Here is a 20,358-nt window from a genome sequence, read left to right as displayed (position 1 = left end):
CCATGGAGAGGACTGGAAAAGAATCCTAGATTTTTGCATCAGAAAATCTAGATTTGAATCCTGGCTCTGACTGTTAGTACCTTGTACCCTTGCACAAGTCACTCGATGTCTTTGGGCCTAACTTTCCTCATCTCTAAGAGAAGAAGCTGGACTAGATGACTTCTCTGGCCCCTTCCAGCTAGACTCAGAGTCGGGAAACTTTGGGACCTTCCTCAGATGCTTAAAGGGCCACAACCATTGGCAAGTCTTGTAACTTCTTGGGGCCTCCATTTCTACATCTGTAAAAACGGGAATGACTACTACCCTGCTTACCTCACTCAGGCACTAGGAAGAAAGTGTTTCCAAAGCCTCTAATTGACAAATAAGGCTAAGTTGTGTTTATTCTACTAAAAGATTTGACTGCAGCCATGTTCCTACACGGATTCCTCAATGGGCCACTGGGCTCAGATTAGATGTCCTCTCAGATCTCCCTGCTCTTAGGGATCATGATTCTATGATCCTCTATGACCCTTATTGTCAAATTGGGGGAGTCACTGCTCTTTTTCCCAGGGCAATACTGAGAAGTCAATAATACAATGGATACATAGCCCTCTGACAAAGAATAAGGCAGGAAAAGAATCACTGTTTTATTAATGAGGGTGGGCTTTTTCCTGGCGGGGGGCGGGGCGTGAAAACAGCAGGGCCCTAAGTTCTCAAAATGGGAAAGCCAGGTGGTCTAAATAAAGGCAGGATATGTTAGAAAGGAAAGCTCAGAGGCCCACCCAAGAACGAGGTGCCTAGCCTAGCCTAGACCAGCAGCTCCCTATGCGCAGGGCCCTGTCACCAGGGTTGTTCCAGGCCCTTGGGTGGGGCTCACAGCAACATTGCAAGCACTATCACCACTCTTCTCAGAAAGAAGCCAGCCAAATTCTGTGCAGCTCCTAATAAATTCCTAGTTATCCATTACAGCCATCACCCAGAGCAAGATACCAAAGAAATTACATCAGCCAAAGTGATCATTACCCAAGACAACTGGGTTTTTAAGGAGACTGAGGAGGAGGAGTCTCCAAGGAGCTCAGGCTAATAATAATAATTTGCATTGGCAGTACCTCCCCAGAGCCCCTGGAGCTTTCACCAACACTCCAGTAATATTACAGTCCTACCCTCTCCCTCTGCTCCAAACCCCTCCTTCCAATGGGTTCCAGGGTGGGAGGATTCATGGCCGCTTAGCCCAGGTAGGAAAACTTGGCCCAAAGAGACAGGATCTATAGGCATCCATACTTAATCCATCAAGCAGGAAGGCAGGTTCCATTGCTGCCCCTCAGCCCACTGGATGAAGCCACAGAATCCTAGAATCTCAGAAGTGCCCAACCCCCAGAAAAACAGGGATCCCTCCTAGGACCATGGACTCTCAGAGAAGGAAGGCACCTAGCCCTCAGCACACTGTAAGCTCTTTGAGAATAATACAGGGTCTTGCACATTGTTGTTCAGTAGTTTTTTTAGTTGCATTCAACTCTTCATTACCTCATTTGGGGTTTTCTGGGCAAAGATACGGGAGTGGTTTGCCATTTCCTTCTCCAGCTCATTTTACAGAAGAGGAAACTGAGGGAAAGAGGGTGAAGTGACTTGCCCTGGGTCACACAGCCAATAAGTATCCAAGGCTGGATTTGATATGCTTGTATATAATAGGTATTTAACAAATATTTGTGAGTTGAATTTGAACTTAATGCCTTCTACAAGAAGTTTTCATAAAGTCCTTACCCCCAGTTGGTAATGGCCGTTGGACCTCCTCCCTTAGCACTTCATCGGTTCTACTTTTAGGTACTTAATGTCTTATTGTATACTGTAATTACTGTTATGTTGTATTAGTCACGTCAGATTCTTCAATTCTTCATAACCCCAGAGTCAAACAGGATATGTTACAAAGCCAGGATTCAAACAAAGGGCCTAACGAAAGTTGGTAGCTACCAATCATTTGATTAATAAATGCCTATTAAGCCTCTACTATGTAACAGGTAGCTACATGGTGCAGCTGATAGAGGGCCGGGCCTGGAATCAGGCAGATCTATCTTCCTTCTGGCCTCAGACACTACACTTCCTAGCTCAGTGATCCTGGGCAAGTCACTTAACCCTGTTTGCCTCAATTTCCTCATCTGTAAAATGAGCTGGAGAAGGAAATGGCCAACCACTCCAATAGCTTTGTCAAGAAAATCCCAAATGGGGTCACGGAGAGTCAGGCACAACTGAAACAACTAAACAAGAAATATGTCAGGCACTGGGCTGGGCTCTGGGAATATAAAGATACAGATGAAACAGTCCCTGCCCTCAAAAAGCTTACATTCTCCCATGACAACATGGCACATGTAAAAGTAAAAGCAAAACATATGCAAAGTAAAAGTTGGGGGAGGCCCTGCCAGCTAAGGAGGATCAGGAAAGGACTTGGGTAAGAGGTTACACTTAATCTTAGCTCTGAAGAAAATGAGGGATTCTAAGAGGCAGCAGTGGCAAGCAAGTGGATTCCAGACATGGGGGGCAGTCTATACAAAGGCTTGGAGATAGAAAATGGAATGCTGTTTTTGAAAACCAGCAAGAAGGCCAGTGTGGATGGACCATAGCCTATGATGAGGAGGAATATAAAATAAGCCTGGAAAGACCAAGAAAACAGAACATAAACTGTTATAGCCAAAAGGAGCCTTGGAACACAGAACATTACAGATGGGCATGAAAGGTCATCTAGTGCAGCACCCTCTTTTTACATAGGAGTAAACCAAGGCCCAAAGACATTAAGTGATTTTCCTAAGCTTGTATAGGAAACAGGTGGCTTCTCTGGGTGTCTACAAATTCTCTGGATTTGTGTAATCTCCATTTCTATCTAAATAAATCTTAGAAGACATTCTGGCAGACTAGGATGGGTAGTATTTATGGCAAGAGAAATAAGAAGGAAAAGAAGGTTTAAAAATGGGCACCAGGATAGGGAAGCAGAATCTGGGGCTTGGCAGAGGAAGGTGAGTTGGGTTGGACAAGATACAAAGCTTAGATGCATCTTTGCCCTCAGAGATTTTACAATCTAGAGTGATAGGATCCCTGCCTACAAAGCTCTGAAGGGCTGTCTCAGAGCCCAGGGATCAGACTTGTTCTGCCCAGGTTCTGCCCAAGAGGATAGAACTAAGCACAAGGCAGGAAACGGCAGGGAGATTTATTTTGCTTAGTATAAGAAAGAACTAGCTACGCACAACCACAGGGGTCCAATGGCCCAATGGGTTGCCTTTAGTTACCCATCATTGTAGGCACTCAGGCAGGGCCTACATGATCATTTGTCTAAAGTCTCTAAAGACCCCTCCATATCTGATGTTCCATTAGTCTGGGACTGTATAATGCTCTAACCTGAAAGGCGGAATAGATGAAGCTCAAAGACTACTTGACAAAAGACCAACAAATTCTAAGTTTTCCTGACTACACAGTTAGTCTGTCAGTCAATCAGACAATAAGCATTTATTAAGTGCCTACTATGTGCAAGGCATGGTGCCCACAGAGTCAGCCTCTCCGGCAATCAGGCAGTAAGTGCCTACTATGTGTTAGCCATGGTGCTAAGTGATAGAGATCAAAGAAAGGCAAAAAACAGTCAGTCCATGCTCTCAAGGAGCCCCCATTCTAATGTGGGAGACATGTGAACAAGCATGTACCAATAAGATATAGAAAAGATAAACTGGAGATAATCAACAGAGGGCAATAGCATTAGAGGGGATTGGGAACGGCTTCTGGTAGATCATGGAATTTTAGCTGACATCTGAAAGAATCCAGGGAAGCCAAGAAGTTCACATATGGAGGGAGAGAATTCCAGGCATGGAAGAGAATTCAGTGAAGATGCAGGAAAACATATGGGCCACTTTGTGTTGGGATCAGATGCCCACTGTATTCACGGTGACTCCCTCCAGCTTCCTCCTGGCTCTGGGAATGATGATTCCATGCAGAAAGTCACCAAATACAAGGAAGAGAAAGGCTGGAGCAGGTCATGTAGAGGCCACACTGTGAATGATAAGCATGTTATCACTTGCTTCTGTCTCTCCATCCCAACTGGTCTATGAGAAGGGTAGCAGGCGGCTGGTCTGTAGTTGATACTCACACAATACAGAACCCTGTTCTTCTTACCTCTTCCCTCCCCTTTCCCTCTCCTCCACCAAGGCTTCCACAGGGCCTAAAATTCCACCATTAAACCCCACCATTGCTTATTTTTTCATATTTGAGGTATTGAAGGCCCCTATAAACTGCAAACATAGCCCTAGGAAGGACAACAAATTAAGAGTCATAAAATACTAGTCAGTCTCCTTGGATATATCATGCTTAATATGCCCAGGGAAGAGTTGGCTTCTCCATACCTCATGTGGCTACTATGCCCAGGAAGACTGGAAGATCTATGCCCATTCTTGCATCGTGTACCTGTTACAAATAGCACACTAGCCATTCAGAGAAAATTAATGTTTCTTCATTCCTTGTTTACTGTCTCATGTGTGGATGTCTCATGGAAAGATTCCTAAAGATATGCAATCTTCTCTTTACAATCCTAAAACAGGGTTATAGAAATCTAGTGACCAGAAAATATTTGGTGATAATAGTAATAGTGAGGGTGACAAAGAAAATAATGATGGTAATGCCAATGACCATGATGGCGATGACTGTAATGATGGCACCAATACTGACAACAGTAGTTGCAACAATGATGAGCATGGGAGTGATGGGGATGGTGATGATGGCTATGCTAGTGATGGCTGTGGTCATGATAATGGTGATGGTGGTGATGATGGTGGTGATGAGGGCTGTGCTAGTAATGGCTGTGGTCATGATAATGGTGATGGTGGTGATGATGGTGGTGATGATGGCTGTGCTAGTAATGGCTGTGGTCATGATAATGGTGATGGCGGTGATGATGGTGGTGATAATGGTGGTAATGATGGCTGTGTTAGTAATGGCTGTGGTCATGATAATGGTGATGGCGGTGATGATGGTGGTGATGATGGCTGTGCTAGTAATGGCTGTGGTCATGATAATGGTGATGGCGGTGATGATGGTGGTGATGATGGCTGTGCTAGTAATGGCTGTGGTCATGATAATGGTGATGGTGGTGATGATGGCTGTGGGAATAATAAAAGTGGTGGAGAAGATGGCTATGACTGCAAGGGCTGTGATGATGATGAGGATGATTCACAAAACATAACATTCAGAGTCACTATCAGTTGTTTCTTTCTTGTCTCCTCCCCGCCCAGAGGATCCAAAGAAATGGGTTGTATCTCTTTCTATTGTGATAGGCTCCAAGAGGTCTGCCTACCTCCAATCCATCCTTCTTCACACACTGTCAGACTAGCCTTCTTTCAGCACAGATCTGCTTATATAATTTCCCTGCTTCAGACTATGAGCTCCTAAGGATCACAGGAGACCAGAGACAAGATGCAGGACACTGGCCATCTTGCAGGGCAGGACAGGTGCAGAATACGAAGGGGATGCCTGTATCCTAAGAACCCCAAGACTTTTCTCTCAAATAGATTTCACAGGGTCAGGCCAATCCGTCTTGAGGCCAGAATGCACAGGGTTTTGGCCTTCTGAATGGTCTGTGCATAAGCAATCTCCAAACCTTCCTATGGAGCTCAGTGATCAAGGCTAATTTACCACCTACTGAAGAGAAGCTACAATTTCACATAAGAGGGAGCTCTTCTCTTCCCTACTTAAGATTGCCCTAGCCCAGACTTCACTATTGCTCCCATCTTTACAACCTCCAGATTACCTCTGACCTTCCTCATTGCTCATCTCAGATCAGTTCCTGGCTCCTCTTGACTCTATCCCACCCATATGTCCTCTCCTCTCCAGTCCCTCAGACTCTACTATTGCCTACCTAGCACAGGTCCTCATTACTATTACCTGTCTGCCTGGACTACATTAGGGGCTCCTTCACAGGTTTTCCTGCCTCTTCTCTCCCCCTTCCTTCCTTCATACTGCTGCCAGAGCCATCCTTGATAATGCTACCAAAATAATCTCTTTATGCATAGATCTGCTCATGTTACCCATTTACTCAAAAACCTTCAATAGCTCCCTATTGTCTCCCAAATGAAGTTCAAACTCCTCAACCAAAAACCTCCAAGAGAACTTGATATATAAAAACTCAAACAGCTGTGCATAGTCTGACTTCAGAGAAGACATTTTTTTTCTTCTAATGATACACTCCCTATCCCTTGTCCACCTGGTAAGCCCACCAAAGTCATCATGAGTTATGATTACCTAAGGGCTGGTAACCTGGACAGGAGAGGCCTCAAAGGCCTTCAGCTACTCAAACTCCCCAAATAACACCTTCTTCCAGGAAAGCTGGACCAACAGGCCTGTTCTAAGAACCAGAGGAAGAAAGAAGACAAAGAGCTTAAGCTGGAGAAGGCTTGGTATAGTGGAAAGTGATGTGGAATCAATCAGAAAACCTGGTCCTCCTATCAACTGTGCCCTGGATGAATATAGGCAAGTCCTTGCCTTTGGCCTGTAAAACACGGGTGTTGATCTAATTCACCTCTAAAGTCCTTTCCAGATCTAACAGTATTGTCGAAGGCCTCTTCTAGCTCTGCCATTCTATACTCTAAGGTACCTTTCTACGACAGCCCGTGACTCACTCTGGGATTCTGGGAAACAGTAAGAGTTGGAGGGTTAAGGCTCAGACCCTGGGGAAATTAAGCCCTAGGGCAGGGAAGGGATTTGCCAAAAGTCATACAGTGAACTTGTGACAATGTCAGTGCCCAAACCAAGGACTCTTGAGTACCCATACAGGGTTCTTCCCAATGCCCCAGTCCTTGGGCAAGCTCCTAACCATCCTGGGCCTTACCTTCTTCACCTGTAAAATGAAGGGATTGGACGAGATGGCCACTGAGGGCCGTTCCAGCTCCAAGAACTATGAGCTCTCGTACATCCCAATGACCTGAACACATGAAGTGGAGGGAACCTTAGGAAGCACCTAATCTAGCGTCCTTCCACAACTGACAGACAAAGACACTGAGGCCCAGAAAGAGGAAGAGACTTGCCCAAGGTCACACGATGCATTAGTGAAAGCCTGAGGACTCTAGCACAGACAGCTTTAATGAAAGGCACTGGTTCTCTGAATGATGATTTCCTGCTAAAGGGCAGGACAAGCGCTGATTTAAATCACAGATTTATAGTTAGTAATAACAGTGATTAGTATTCGACCTTCCACTGGTGTAGTGTTTTTAATGTTCACAAAGTGCTTTGAAACTGGAGGGTGACCAGGATGGGGATGGGGAGGGGCTGGAAACCACAGCCTGAGAATATCTGGCACAGGGTTAAGCCTGAAGAGATGACTGAAGGGGACACCATCATGCCTTCAAACGGCTGAAGGGCTGTTATGCCATGGAGTGATCTGACTGGCTCTGCTTGACCCAAGAAGGTAAGGTTGTGGGCGGGGTGGGGAGTTACATGGCAGATTTCAGCTCAACTAGAGGATAAACTTCCTGACAATTTATGTCCAAAGTGGTATAGGCTGCCTCAAGAAATGAGTTCCTATCAGTGGCTATAGGACCATTTTCCAGCAAAGTGGTAGAGTTAAAATGATGGGTTGGTCTAAATGACTGCTGATGCCCCAGGCATCAGATGCAGCTGGTGGCACAAGAGATGGAGTGCTGGGCTGGGAGTCAGGAAGACCAGAGTTCAAATATGGCTCATACACTTACTAGCCATACGACCCTGTTCAAGTCCTTTATCCTCTGCCTCAGTTTCCTCAACTGTAAATGGGGATAATAAGAGCACCTATGTCGTTGTGAGGACCAAATAAGACAACTGTGACGTGATTAGCACAGTGCCTGTCACGTAAGTACTGTCTATATAAATGCTAGTTATTGCTATTAGTGTGATAAAATTCAATTATGGGTTGGTCTACGTGACCACTGATGCCCTACGTATCAGATGAAACTGGTGGCAGAGTAGATAGAGTGCTGAGCCTGCAGTCAGGAAGATCTGAGTTTAAATCTGGTCTCACATACTTACTAGCTGTGTGACCCTGGGCAAGTCCCTTAACCTCTTATTTCTTCAACTGTAAAATAGGGATAATAATAGCACCTACTTAGCAAAGGTATTGTGGGGATCAAATGAAATAATATTTGTAAATAGTGGTTGGCACATAGTAGGTACCATGTAAGTGCTTATTCCTGTCCCTCTCTGCCCTTACCACTTTAGAGGTCTTTTTTTTTGGTATGATAAAGCAATGATTTACAATTGGAGTGCCTGATCCCGGCTTGGCTGCTTACCAGGGCTAGAGGCCAGTCGACCAACCTCCACAGGATTCCTCTGTAACAGAGAAGTTTGGACAAGGTGACTCCTTTACTTACCTCCTACATCTACAAACCTATGAACTCACTTTGAGAAATGGATCTCTCCGGGCTCTTTAATCAGAACCAAGGAAAGGAGACGGCAAGGGGTGGGGTGAAGGTCGCCTGGTGAAGGATGTGAAGGTTTTTTTCAACATCACTCCTCCTTTCAACTATAAGATTCTGTGAACCTGGGGCTGCACAGGGAGCTGGGCAATGTTTTACAGAGAGATGAAGAGACTAGCCTGTGGTCACACAGCAAAATGGCAGGTGAGATTTAACTAGAGTACAAGCTTTTTAGACCGTAAGAAAGGCGCTCTCTCTGGCGGGCCACAATAGTATATGAATTGCACTTTCATTATTCTGAAATCCTTTTGAGTCCAGGGGTCACAGAGTCGGGGATCTTAGATCTCTAGTCCAACTGTCTCTTTTTACAGATGAGAAAACTGAGGCTCAAGGAAGTGAGTGACTGGGCAAATAAGTGGTGCAGTGGAGAGAATGCTAGAGATGGAAAGGCCTGATTTTAAACTGGGTCTGAGACACTTAACAGCTGTGTGACCCTGGGTAAGTCACGTAACATCTCTGCCTCAGTTTCCCCTTCTGTAAAATGGAAGTAATAATAAATCTCACTTCACAGGGTCATTGTGAGGGTCAAAATAACACGTATGAAGTGTTTTGCAAACTGTAAAGTGCTATATATATACTAGAAAGATTCCTGACCAGCCTAGGCATCCTGGTGCTCCATGACCTTGGCAAAGTCAATTGACTTCTCTGTGATTATGTGTCCTTTTCTGTAAAACATGGGTAATAAGCCCTACCACCTCCCCGGAGCTGTTAGGAGAGAAATGCTCATATCTGTCCCACAGCCAAAGGTCAAGAGACAAGTTCAAAGAAAACACAGCATGAGGCCGACCCATCCTCACTCCAGTGGAGGCTATAACACATGAAGGTGCTAAAATTGGAATAGAGAATAATAAAAACAATTCTCATTATTATTACACCTCTGTGGCTCCTCTCCTCGGATACCTCCCGGTGATACTGAGCTGACCCTTTGTGCTTCAAGGCTATGTGCTCCATCAGCAGGTCCTGCCAAGCTGGAAAGGCTTCAAAGCGCCCACCCAGCCATGAACTCTGTGTCTGGCTTCCGAGGACAACTAATAAGAATGCAAATAACTCACATTGCTCAAATACTTCAAACAGGACAGAGGTTCACTCACAATATTCCTGCGACGTGGGCGGTGCCTGGTGTATTTCAGCTTCTCATAGGAATAAACTGGGGCTCAGAAAAATCGAGGTTCCGTAGGATCCTACCAGACTTACCCACCTCACCCCAGAAGACCTCTTTGGCCCTGGAATTCATCAATCAGAAGCCCTCCTCTCTGACTAAGCGGTTCCTCCCTGAGCCACTATGGAAGGAGGGTGCTCAGGCCAGTTCTCTCCATTCCTCACCAGGCTGTGTCTGGGATCCCTCCATCATGGCCCAAAACCTCCTCAGCCCACCCCCTTTCAGCTTCCTCTGCTCCACCATTAGAACAGAAGGTCCTTGAGGGCAAGGACTGTCTTTCTTTTCATTTGGATCTGTACCCCCAGACCTGAGCACAGGGCTTGGTACACAGTAATAGTTTAATAAACGCCTGTTTACTGAATGACGTAGAGCTGAAAGAAACTTTGGAGATCATCTAGTCCAGGGGTTCTTATCCTGGAACATGAAGAGATTCCAGGGGGCCTTATGAACATGGCTTTAAAAAAATTGCATCTTTATTTTCACTAACCTCAAGCTGAAATTTTGTATTCCCTTCAATTACTTAAAGATAACTTGATAGCACTGTGGATAGAGTGCTGGACCTGAAGCTAGGAACAGCAGAGCTCAAACCCAGCCTCAGATTTATTAGCTGTTTGACTCTGGGCCCATCAGTCAGCTTTCTCTTGGCCTCAGCTTCCTCATCCATACAGTGGGGTTAAAAGCACCTACTACTTAGCGTCGCTGTGAGGATAATTTGAGATAATATTTGTAAAGCACTATGCTAACCCTAAAATAGCATATAAATTCTGGCTATTGTTCCCAGATGGCCAAAGAGATCTATGATACCAAAAGACACCGCATCAGGGGTGGGAAACCATGTGGCCTTCTAGGTTCTTGGGTACAGCACTTTTGACTGAGTCCACGTTTTACAGAACAAATTCTTTTATTAAGGGGACTTGTTCTGTGAAGTTTGGATTCAGTCAAAGGGCTGCACTTGAGGACCTAGAGGGCCAGATGTGGCCTCAGGGCTGCAGGTTCCCCACCCCTGCACTGAATCTAGTCCAACCCTAAGATAAAGGAAAATATTTGTCCAGGATGACACAGTTAATAAGTGTCAGAACCAGTACAGAGAAACTGGGTGTCCAGATTCCCGATCCAGTGTCCAAAACACACTGCTCTCCTGGGCTAAAATCGGAGGGGCTCATCACCCAGTGCTGCCCAACAGGCAAGAAATTGGTTCCAGCCCCAGTCATTCATGAATTAAGTCAAGTATTAACTACCCAACACAGAAAGGGGTTGAGATTTGCATCAGTGGAGCAAACACCCCAGCGGTGAAAGCACAGTTCTTTGCAGTGCATGTTATTCTTATGAGGTAGGGCACAGCAGAACTAATTCTCCCCTAGTCACAGCTGAGGAAACTGGGGACCAGAGCTTAAGTGACTTGGCCAAGGTCACTCTTGGAGCCGGCAGGAGTAAAGGGGCAAGAATCCAAGGCTCTGAACTGCCATCTGGGGCTAGCGAAGTGTGGATAAGGCTCTGCCCCTGGCCCATGCCACAGCCAGAGACGAGCTCCAACAGAGCCAAGGGGCAAACAGGGAATGAAGCCCCTTGATTTCCCCTCCTTCCAGGCCTGGGAAAGTAAAAGGAGATGAATATTCATGACCTGTGGCAGGTTGGGGAGAAGGAGGAGGGGAGAGAAAAGCCTGAAGCCCAGGCTCCTAAGCTGACTTGAAATTTAATTTTGCTGTTCAGTGGAATATGTAATGCGCCTGTATTTGCTTAGCGGACTGAGAGATTGAGGCCATTCAACACCCAGAGTTCACAAAGAGACAGCAGATAGAAGAAACATGCTGTGCAAAAGGGAGCCTGGCCCCACCACCCATTGGGGTCCCTCTATCTATGCTGTCTCCCAATAAGAAAACTAACATAGGTGGCCCCTTCTCTTGACATACACCCCCACCCCAAGAAGAATCCATAATCCAAAGACATTCCCCACAGCAGAGATTAGATCCATCCCTTTCCATAAAGACGCTGTCATTAAGTTCCCCCAGCCTCCCCCACTAGCATTCCATGGTTCCCCATTGCCTAAGGTTCATTCAATATGGTCGAATGGAAGAGAAGCGGATTCTGAGTCAGAAGACCTGGGTTTGAAAATCTGATATTCTACTCATTGGCTGTGTGACCTTGAGCAAATCCCTTCCCCTCTCTGGGCCTCATTTTCCAGGGCTTAATGAGATAACCTCTAAGGACTCTTCCAGCTCAAAATCTTAGGATCACTCAACAAATCTGATTCAGCTTCTTCATTATGCACTGAAGGGATTACAGAGATTAGAGGATCAGAGATCCAGAGAGAAGAAAGGTCATCTAGTCTAACCCTTGCATTTACAGACAGGGAAACTGAGACCCTGAAAGGCGAAGTGACTACCCAGGGTCACCCGGGGCATGAGGCAGAGCCTGGATTCATGCTGAGGGACAGTGATGCGAAGTTCAGCGTTCATTCCCTTCCTGGAGTTTATAATCACAGGTCCACACCCTTAATCTAGTGTTGCAGGACCCTTACAGTCCAGCTCCAAACTTCTTCCCAGCCTGATATATATGGTTCCAGCTGGGCCCTGACACGTTCTCATTCCACTCTTCTGTCTGGAAAGCCTGCCTCTACTCTCACACTTCAAGGCCTAGCTCAAATTCTGCATCCTCCAGGAAGTCTTCCCCGATTCTCCAAAGTAATCTTTCTTTCTCCTGGAATTCTGCCATAATGATGATGATGACGATGATGATGATTGTGCTAAGCCCTTTACAAGTATTATGTCATTGATACTCATAACCACCGTAGGAAGCACGTGCAATTATGATTCCATTTTTAGAGATGAGGAAAGTGAGGCAGACATTTAAACGACTTGCCGAGGGACACATACAACTAGTGAGAACTTCAGAGGCTTTTCCATACTCCAGGCCTAGAGCGTAATCTTTACATCCAGAGGGAACTGTGTGATCTGCAGTGGACAGAACAACGGACGAGCCAGGACACCTGGGTAAGAGTCCTAGCAGGGACGCCGCATACAACTTTGGGCAATCTGTTCCCCCTCTCTGGGCCTGAATTATCATTATTTCTATAATTTTTTTAATGAGAAGGAAGCACTGGGCATCAGTCGTCTCTAAGGTCCCTTCCTGCTCCAAGCTTTTCTTAAGCGTAGAGCCCTACAGCACTGCAAAAAATGAATATCCCCCTCAGTAGGGTCGCTGTTCTGAGGCCCCTTCCACGGCAATCCCATACAATCCACGCTGACTAAACGCACGCTGTGGGAACAGCACATCACTCAGTGCTAGAGGAAGGAGGCAGGAAGTCTGGCTACGGCACAGGCCGTGTTCTCAGAGGGCTCACAGCTGAGTGAGGGAATGCACCACCAGCACAGAGAACCGGCACTTAAGACGATGGATGGAGTCCAGCTGAGATTTCATTGGCAAAGGAGGCTGCCAGAGGAATTCCTTCTACCAATACAGCTCCCACAGGGACTCTCTCTCTGCCAATAGGATCCCCCAGAGGAATTTCCTCTGCCAATAGGAGCTCTCAGTGAGCAGAGGAACACTCTCCACCAATGGAATCTCTCAGAATTTTCTTCTACCAATAGGATCCCCCAGAGGAATTTTCCTCTACCAATAGCAGGGAGGTCTCAGAGGAACTCCCTCTGACATTAGTATCTCCCACAGAACACCCTCTGCCAATAGGATCTCCCAGAGGAATTTCCTCAGCCAATGAGGAACTCCCCCTGCCAATAGGAGCTCCCAGAGAGACTCCCTCTACACAAAGGAGGTTCCAGGAAGAAATGCCCCCTGCCCGTAGGAGGTCCCAGAGAGGAACTCCCTGGACCAATAGGGATGAGCATCTTCTAGGTGACTTATAGACTGTAGTTAGACCCTCGAGAGCTGCAGGTCACCCGCTGAAGGTCATAAGGCGCTCGTGGCTCCACCCATCATCTACTAGGCCAGGCTGCTGCTCTAATTCCCTGAAGCAAAGTTATTAATGGTGTGTGGGTTGGGGAAGGCTTCCTGCAGGAGGTGGCATTTTGGTTGTGCAAAGTCAGTAGGCAAAGAGTAGAGGAAGGGCATTCCAGGCACAGGGAAACCAAATAACTGCAAGGAGGCATAAAAGCATGACGCACTGGTGCCCCGTGAGGTTGCAGAACCGGCTGTATGAAGGGAAACAATTAAAGGGGGGCAGCAAAGGTGGAAGGGGCTGCAGTGAGGATTGTGAATGAACTTTAATAGAAGGACACAAGGGAGCCACTGGAAGTTTTTAAGGAATGACAGGACCACATCTTGGGCTGAGAGAAGATTACTCTGGCAGGGTTATCGATTACAGACTAGAGAGGGAATGGTGGGGAAAAGGAAGAAACCCTTCGCAGGAAGACCCGTAAAAAGCCATGGTAACAGCTCCGTTGCTGGTAGGGAAGCACGGGAGTAGTGTTCTTGGAAAAGGAAGAGACAACGTCTAAAGGTTTTTTGGAAATAGGACCTAGTACCCAATTGGATCAGAGGCTTAAGGGAAAGGACAAGACAAAAGAGCCCCAAATTTACAAACATGAGGTTGATATTCCATGTTCTATATTCTAAAGCCCTCCCAGCCCTGACATTCTCTGTTCTGAGGTCCCTCCCAGTCCTGACATTCTGTGTTCTAAAGCCCCCTCCACCTCTGACATTCTCTGTTCTAAGGCCCCTTCCAGCCTTGACATTCTCTGTTCTAATGTCCCTCCTGGCCCTGACATTGTATTCTAATGTTCCTCCCAGCCCTGACATTCTCTGTTCTGAGGTCCCTCCCAGTCCTGACATTCTGTGTTCTAAAGCCCCTTCCACCTCTGACATTTTTGTTCTAAGGCCCCTTCCAGCCTTGACATTCTCTGTTCTAATGTCCCTCCTGGCCCTGACATTGTATTCTAATGTTCCTCCTAGTCCTGACATTCTCTGTTCTGAGGTCCCTCCCAGTCCTGACATTCTGTGTTCTAAAGCCCCCTCCACCTCTGACATTCTCTGTTCTAAGGCCCCTTCCAGCCCTGACATTCTCTGTTCTAATGTCCCTCCTGGCCCTGACATTGTATTCTAATGTTCCTCCTAGTCCTGACATTCTCTGTTCTAAGGCCCTTTCCACCTTTGACATTCTCTGTTCTAATGTCCCTCCTGGCCCTAACATTGTGTTCTATATTCTATATTCTAAAGCCCTCCCAGCCCTGACATTCTTCGTTCTAAGGTCCCTCCCAGCCTTGACATTCTCTGTTCTAAGGCCCCTCCAGCTCTGACATTCCCTGTTCTAAGGTATCTCCCAGCTCTGACACTGAGTGTTCTGAGGTCTCTCACAGAGCTGGCATTCTTTGCTCTGCTGTCCCTTCCAGGTCTGACATTTTATGCTCCAAGGCCCCTTCCAGCTGCGACTGCCCATGTTATTATCTCTATTACTGCTCTCGTGCACTGCACTTTGAATCTTCTGTTGTTATATCTTTTCATGTGTGTCTTTTCATTCATTCAACTAACATTTCCTGCCCCCCATTGTGTGCCCCACCCTGTGCTCAGCACCATGGAAGATGGAGAGATGAATAAAGTATAGCACCTGCTCTTGCCTTCCCTACAGTATTACAAGCTCCCTGAGCACCAGGACCACGTCTAATTCGTCTCTGTCTCTGCACAGCCCAGAGCGCAGGGCCCTATACAGAAACAACATTCAATAAATATGAATGGAAAGATGGGTGACTAAGTGAGTACCAAGCACCTTTACATCCTGTGTGCCAAGCCCTACATGTGGCTGCTCAGAAAGGAAGACAGAGGAAGAAGACACAGGTCTCGGCCTCCTCCTGGCCCTCTGTTTAGCACTCGGATGGATGGCATATCAAACTCCTCCCAATGCCTTCCTTTACAGAGGGCAGGAAGGGGACTCTCAGCTCACTCCACTCTGCATCTGCTGCTCTGCCTGGCTTCAATTCCTCTGGGCATCAAGATGCCCCCAGCTGTGTTCTGCCTGGTGTCCCATCCCCTTCCTCTGTCCTGCCTCCTTCCGTGTATTGTCTCTCCTTCTCTGCTAGACTGTGAGCTCCTTGAGGGCAGGGATGTTTTTTCTTTTTTATTATTTGTATCTGCAATCCTTAGCGCAGTGCCTGGCATATGTCAGCGTTTAATCAATGTGGATTGGATTGGATTGGATTGGATTGGAAGTTCATTCTTGTTGGGAAAAGAGGACTCAACACCAAGAAAAGATCACAGCAGTGTGATGATTAAAAAGGTTCGAGAGGCATAGTTTCTGGGTAATTTAATCATTTTATTAATAAGGCTAGCAGGTTATTAATAAAAGGATGGTCATTGGGCCATCTCTCTTAGCCCAAAGACCCCTAATAGCAGTGGTGTCACAGTTTATATGCCTTTCCAAGAGGAGATGTTCCTGAGGGATGGCAATCAACTCGGATTGGTTAACATAATGGGAGGTGTGGGCTATACTAAAATGAAGGTCTTGGGGTAAGTGACTTAGGTCACTCAAATCTTGGTCAAAGAAGACACTAATCTCCATATCACCTGTCCTGATATTAGAGAGAACTAACCTTTCCCAAGACCTGTGGGAGCAAACACCCATTAGGAATACACCCATTAGCCCAAACTTAAGAGTTCCTCTTATTGTCTGATTAGATCTTGGCCTGGGTAAATCTTTAACAGGGATTTTCCACATTGGTTGGTTTCTGGATGAGGAAGTAGAAAAAGGGAAAAACCTTGGTCCTAATACAATAATTACTTATGGAATGTAAGAGAGAAATACTCATTTCTCACAGCAACTGGGAACATTGTGTAGGACAAAAATAAGTATTTTAAGAGTTCAGAGGAAGGCAAGATTAGTGTGGGTGGAGAGAGATCCAGGAAGGATTCCTGGAGATGAGATTTGGTCCTGGCCTTGAAGGATGGGAGAAGATTTAGAACAGTAGAGTTCAAGGGAAGGTGCAAAGTGAGCAGAGGTATGGCCAGGACTCATATACCCCTACATTAGTTTGTGTCCTCATCGCCTCTTGCCTGGACTACAGTGAGAGCCTCCAAATTAATCTTCCTGCTTCTAATGTCTTTCCTCTCCAACCCATTCTCCACACAACAGCCAAATTGATAATCCTGACAATGCCACTCCCTACCTAAAAATCTTCAAAGGGTTCCCCAGTGGCTCTAGGGTAAAATACAAAATCCTCTACTTGGCATTTAAGGCCCTATACAATCTAGTTCCCACCTGCCTTGCCAGGCTTATTTCACTTTATTTTACTTCAAACACTCTCTGTTCAGTCAAAGAGACCTGCTGTTTTTTCCTCATGGAGACAGCGTTCCCATATTCTAAACACCACCACCACATGAGTGGTTCCCTGGTTGCTAAGTGGGGAGAGGAAATGAATCAACTCAAGCACATCAGGCTTCCATAACCATCAAATACCCAATTACCAAACCTCTTGTCACCAAGCCACCATGACCCAGCCTAGGACTAGAGGTCCACCACCATCTTGGAGGAAGGAAGTCAAATTATCATTAGTGGGGAGAGTGGGACACCTGGGATGAACTGCCATTGCTTATTGAGAAGGGTGTGGCAATCTCTGGTCCTATTTAGTAAACTTTACCCTTCTAAATTTTAGCAAACTCTATCCTCCTCCTTCTCCTCCTCTTCCCCTTCTCCCTCCACCTTTTCCTCCTCAACCTCTGTGATTTTGAGTCAAAGACTACCTGGACAAAAACTCCTTTACTCCCTTCCCCTGCTGCTGGTCCCATTTCCCTCATCCCTTCAGCACAAGGACCACCACCCCTTTTCAAGACCCTCTCCCATTCTTCCCTCCCTTCTATTACGTCCTCTGGAATCTTCTATCCTATATTTAACAAACTGCCCTTCATACGAAAGACATCTTCCTCTTACTCTCTCCTTCCATAGTCTTGTAATCATAGAAACCGAGTTTGCCCCAGAAGGTCTCATATCTATGACCATTCCTTCCAGCATATATCTAGCACTTTCTTTCATGCCCTCCAACCCTACAAACTGACTGGGTCAAGAGGAGGAGAAGGCATACCTCTGCTGCCCCACCCCCTACACACACACACACACACACACACACACACACACACACACACACTGCCCAGTGCCCGGCACATAGTAAGCACTTAATAAATGTTTGTATTCATTCATTCATTCATTCACTAACACTCTAAATTCCAAGCAAGCTGGATTCCTTGCTATTATTCCCCAAAATGGCATTCCTTCTCCCATCTATCTTCATATCTGAAAAGTTGGCTGTCTTTACCTCTGTCTCTTAGAGTACTTGTTGCTATTGTTCAGTCATTTCAGATTCTCCATGACTCCATTTGGGGTTTTCTTGGCAAAGATATCATTTCCTTCTCCAGCTTATTTTACAGACAAGGAAACTAAGGCAAACAAGGTCAAGTGACTCGCCCGTAGCTAATGAGTATCTCAGCCTGGATTTGAACTCAGGTCTTCCTGACTCCAGGCTTGGCACTCTATCTACTGCTCCACCTACCTGCCCCTTAGAGTACTTATCTCCCTTCAAAGCCAAGGTCAGGTACCACCCCCTACATGAGGCCTTTTCTGATCCCCCAAATTGTTAGTGTCCTCCCCACAAAATTACTGTGTATTTACTTTTTATCTACATTTTTTTACCCATGTATGTGTTATTAACCCAAGCAAAATACAAGCAAGCTCTCTGAGGGCAGAGGCTGCCTCATATGTGTCCCTCTATCCCACGGTGCCTGACTCTCAGAGGATGCTGAATAAATGCCTGTTAGATGGAATAAAACTGGGCAGCCTCTCATCCTGAGCATCCCCAGCTTCCTCCGAAGCACAGCCTTTCCTTACCCCTCCTGTCTTTGGCCTCTCTTTCTTGAATCTGCAGCATTCCATAGATGTTCTGGATGAACTCAGCTGTGTGCTTGTTTTATTCTTCCAATCAAACATGAACATGAACTCACAGAGAACAAGCAATATTTTGTTTTTCTCTTCTTATCCCCTGAATCTAGCACCATGCCTTGCGTACAATCAATCAGTGTTTTTGTTTGTCCTTCGTTCTCGAAGAGGACCATGACATCAGGGGGGTGATGCCAGGACTTGCAAGTGAGTAGGATTTAAGTGAGGGAGAGCTGTGCAAGGTCACCAGCCTCACTTTCTCCTCTGGAGCCATCTGGGCCCAGTGGCCAGATATGGATTGGGATGACTGGCAATGGCCCTGGATGCAGTGGGGGTCCTTGGCCTTTTCAAGCTAAGGTCTCAGTTTTTGGCAAAGATGAAAGTGAAGGGAGCAGGAGAACCATCCCTACGATAACAGACAAACTACATTGGAAGCCTCAAGAACTGTGATGGAGGCGATGACTGACCTTGATGTCAGGGGACTGTGGAAATTAAAAGGTTCAAGAGACATCAATTCTGGGTAATTTGGCCATTTTATTAATAAGGCCAGCAGGTTTACTAATAAAAAGATGGCCATTTGTCTGTCTCTCTTAGACCAAAGACAATCATGGCTTATATGTCCTTTTGGAAGAGGAGTGTTCAAAGGATGGCAATCAACTCTGGTTGGTTAACAATTAATGAGAATGAATGAGGGGCAAACAAAGCCCCATTACAAGTAAAGGCCCGGTTCACGTGTAGGCTGTGTAGGACAGTGTTCTGTCCATTACCCAGCCCTCTGTCAGGAAGTAGGCAGTCATCTTCCTCCTCGGTCCTGAGAGAAATGATTATTAACAATCAATCAATCAGTATTTATTAAGCACTAAGTGCCAGGCACTGTGCTAAGCACTGGAAATAGAAAAAAACAGAAAACAATCCTTTCCCTTAAGGAGATTACAATGTAATGGAGGAGACAATATGCAAACAAATATATACAAAGCAAGCTATCCAGGAGAAATTAGAAATAATTAAAAGAGGGAAGGCATTGGAATTAAGAGGGGTTGGGGAAGTCTACCAATAAAAAGATGGGATTTTAGTTGGGACTTCAAGGAAGCCAGGAAGGTCACTAGTCAGAGCAGAGGAGAATGTTCCAGACATGGGGGACAGCCAGAGAAAATATTCAGAGAGCTGGAGTATCTTGTTCATTGAATAGCCAGGAGGACAGCATCACTGTATTGAAGGTATATTTCAAAGAGTAAAGTTCAAGTATAAGAAGACTGCTTTATAACTGTTCATTGAATTGAAATGAACTGGATATCTCTGGTATTGTAAAAATGAAGGTCTTGGCCTGAGCAGAAGAGGCATGGGAGATGAAAAGGAGATAACTTTAGATAGGAAGAATAGAGCCAGAACATGGAGAACATCACGCCAGCCTTGGGACAATGCGGAGCCATTAAATATGTATTTGTGTGCCCATACAGAGAACGGGTACAAAGCACTGGTCCAGTGGTAACACAGACTATGAGTCAAGAGGCTAGGAGTCCATTCTGGATTCTGCCAGTGACTGGCCACGTGACCTTGAGCAAAGTCATTGATCTTCCCTGGGGCTCACTGAATCAAGATCTTCCTTTCACCAATACAGATTACAACCCTTACAAGCCTAACTCAACAGTCTTCATGATTTGCTCTAGCTGAAAAAAATCTTCCCTTGGTGGTTAACCTAAGATTAACCTCTCAGAAATCATGAAATTTCTGCATAGGAATGGACCGAATCCAACATATATCATAAGAAGACTTCCCTCTACAACATATTTGGTAAGTAATCATTCAACCTTTGCTTGAAGAGCTCCAGCTGGAGGGACCCCACATCCTTCCAAAGGAAGCCCAATACACTTTTGGACAGC

At 45.9% G+C, this 20,358-nt stretch overlaps 1 protein-coding gene across 2 annotated transcripts in view; it reads right to left on the bottom strand.

The window, feature by feature from the left end:
- The window catches only part of TSNARE1 (t-SNARE domain containing 1), a 235,980-nt gene extending 217,502 nt beyond the window's left edge, over nucleotides 1–18,478 (bottom strand). For both annotated transcript variants that reach the window (XM_036741455.1, XM_036741456.1), the window contains exon 1: nucleotides 18,431–18,478. In XM_036741455.1, the coding sequence (XP_036597350.1) occupies nucleotides 18,431–18,470 (40 nt within the window). In that variant the 5' untranslated portion in view covers nucleotides 18,471–18,478. The remainder of the gene's footprint in view (nucleotides 1–18,430) is intronic.
- Nucleotides 18,479–20,358: the final 1,880 nt, after the last annotated feature.

This window comes from Trichosurus vulpecula, chromosome 1 (genome assembly GCF_011100635.1).
Source record: "Trichosurus vulpecula isolate mTriVul1 chromosome 1, mTriVul1.pri, whole genome shotgun sequence".
NCBI lineage: Eukaryota > Metazoa > Chordata > Mammalia > Diprotodontia > Phalangeridae > Trichosurus > Trichosurus vulpecula.
This window is presented reverse-complemented; position numbering and strand designations above follow the sequence as displayed.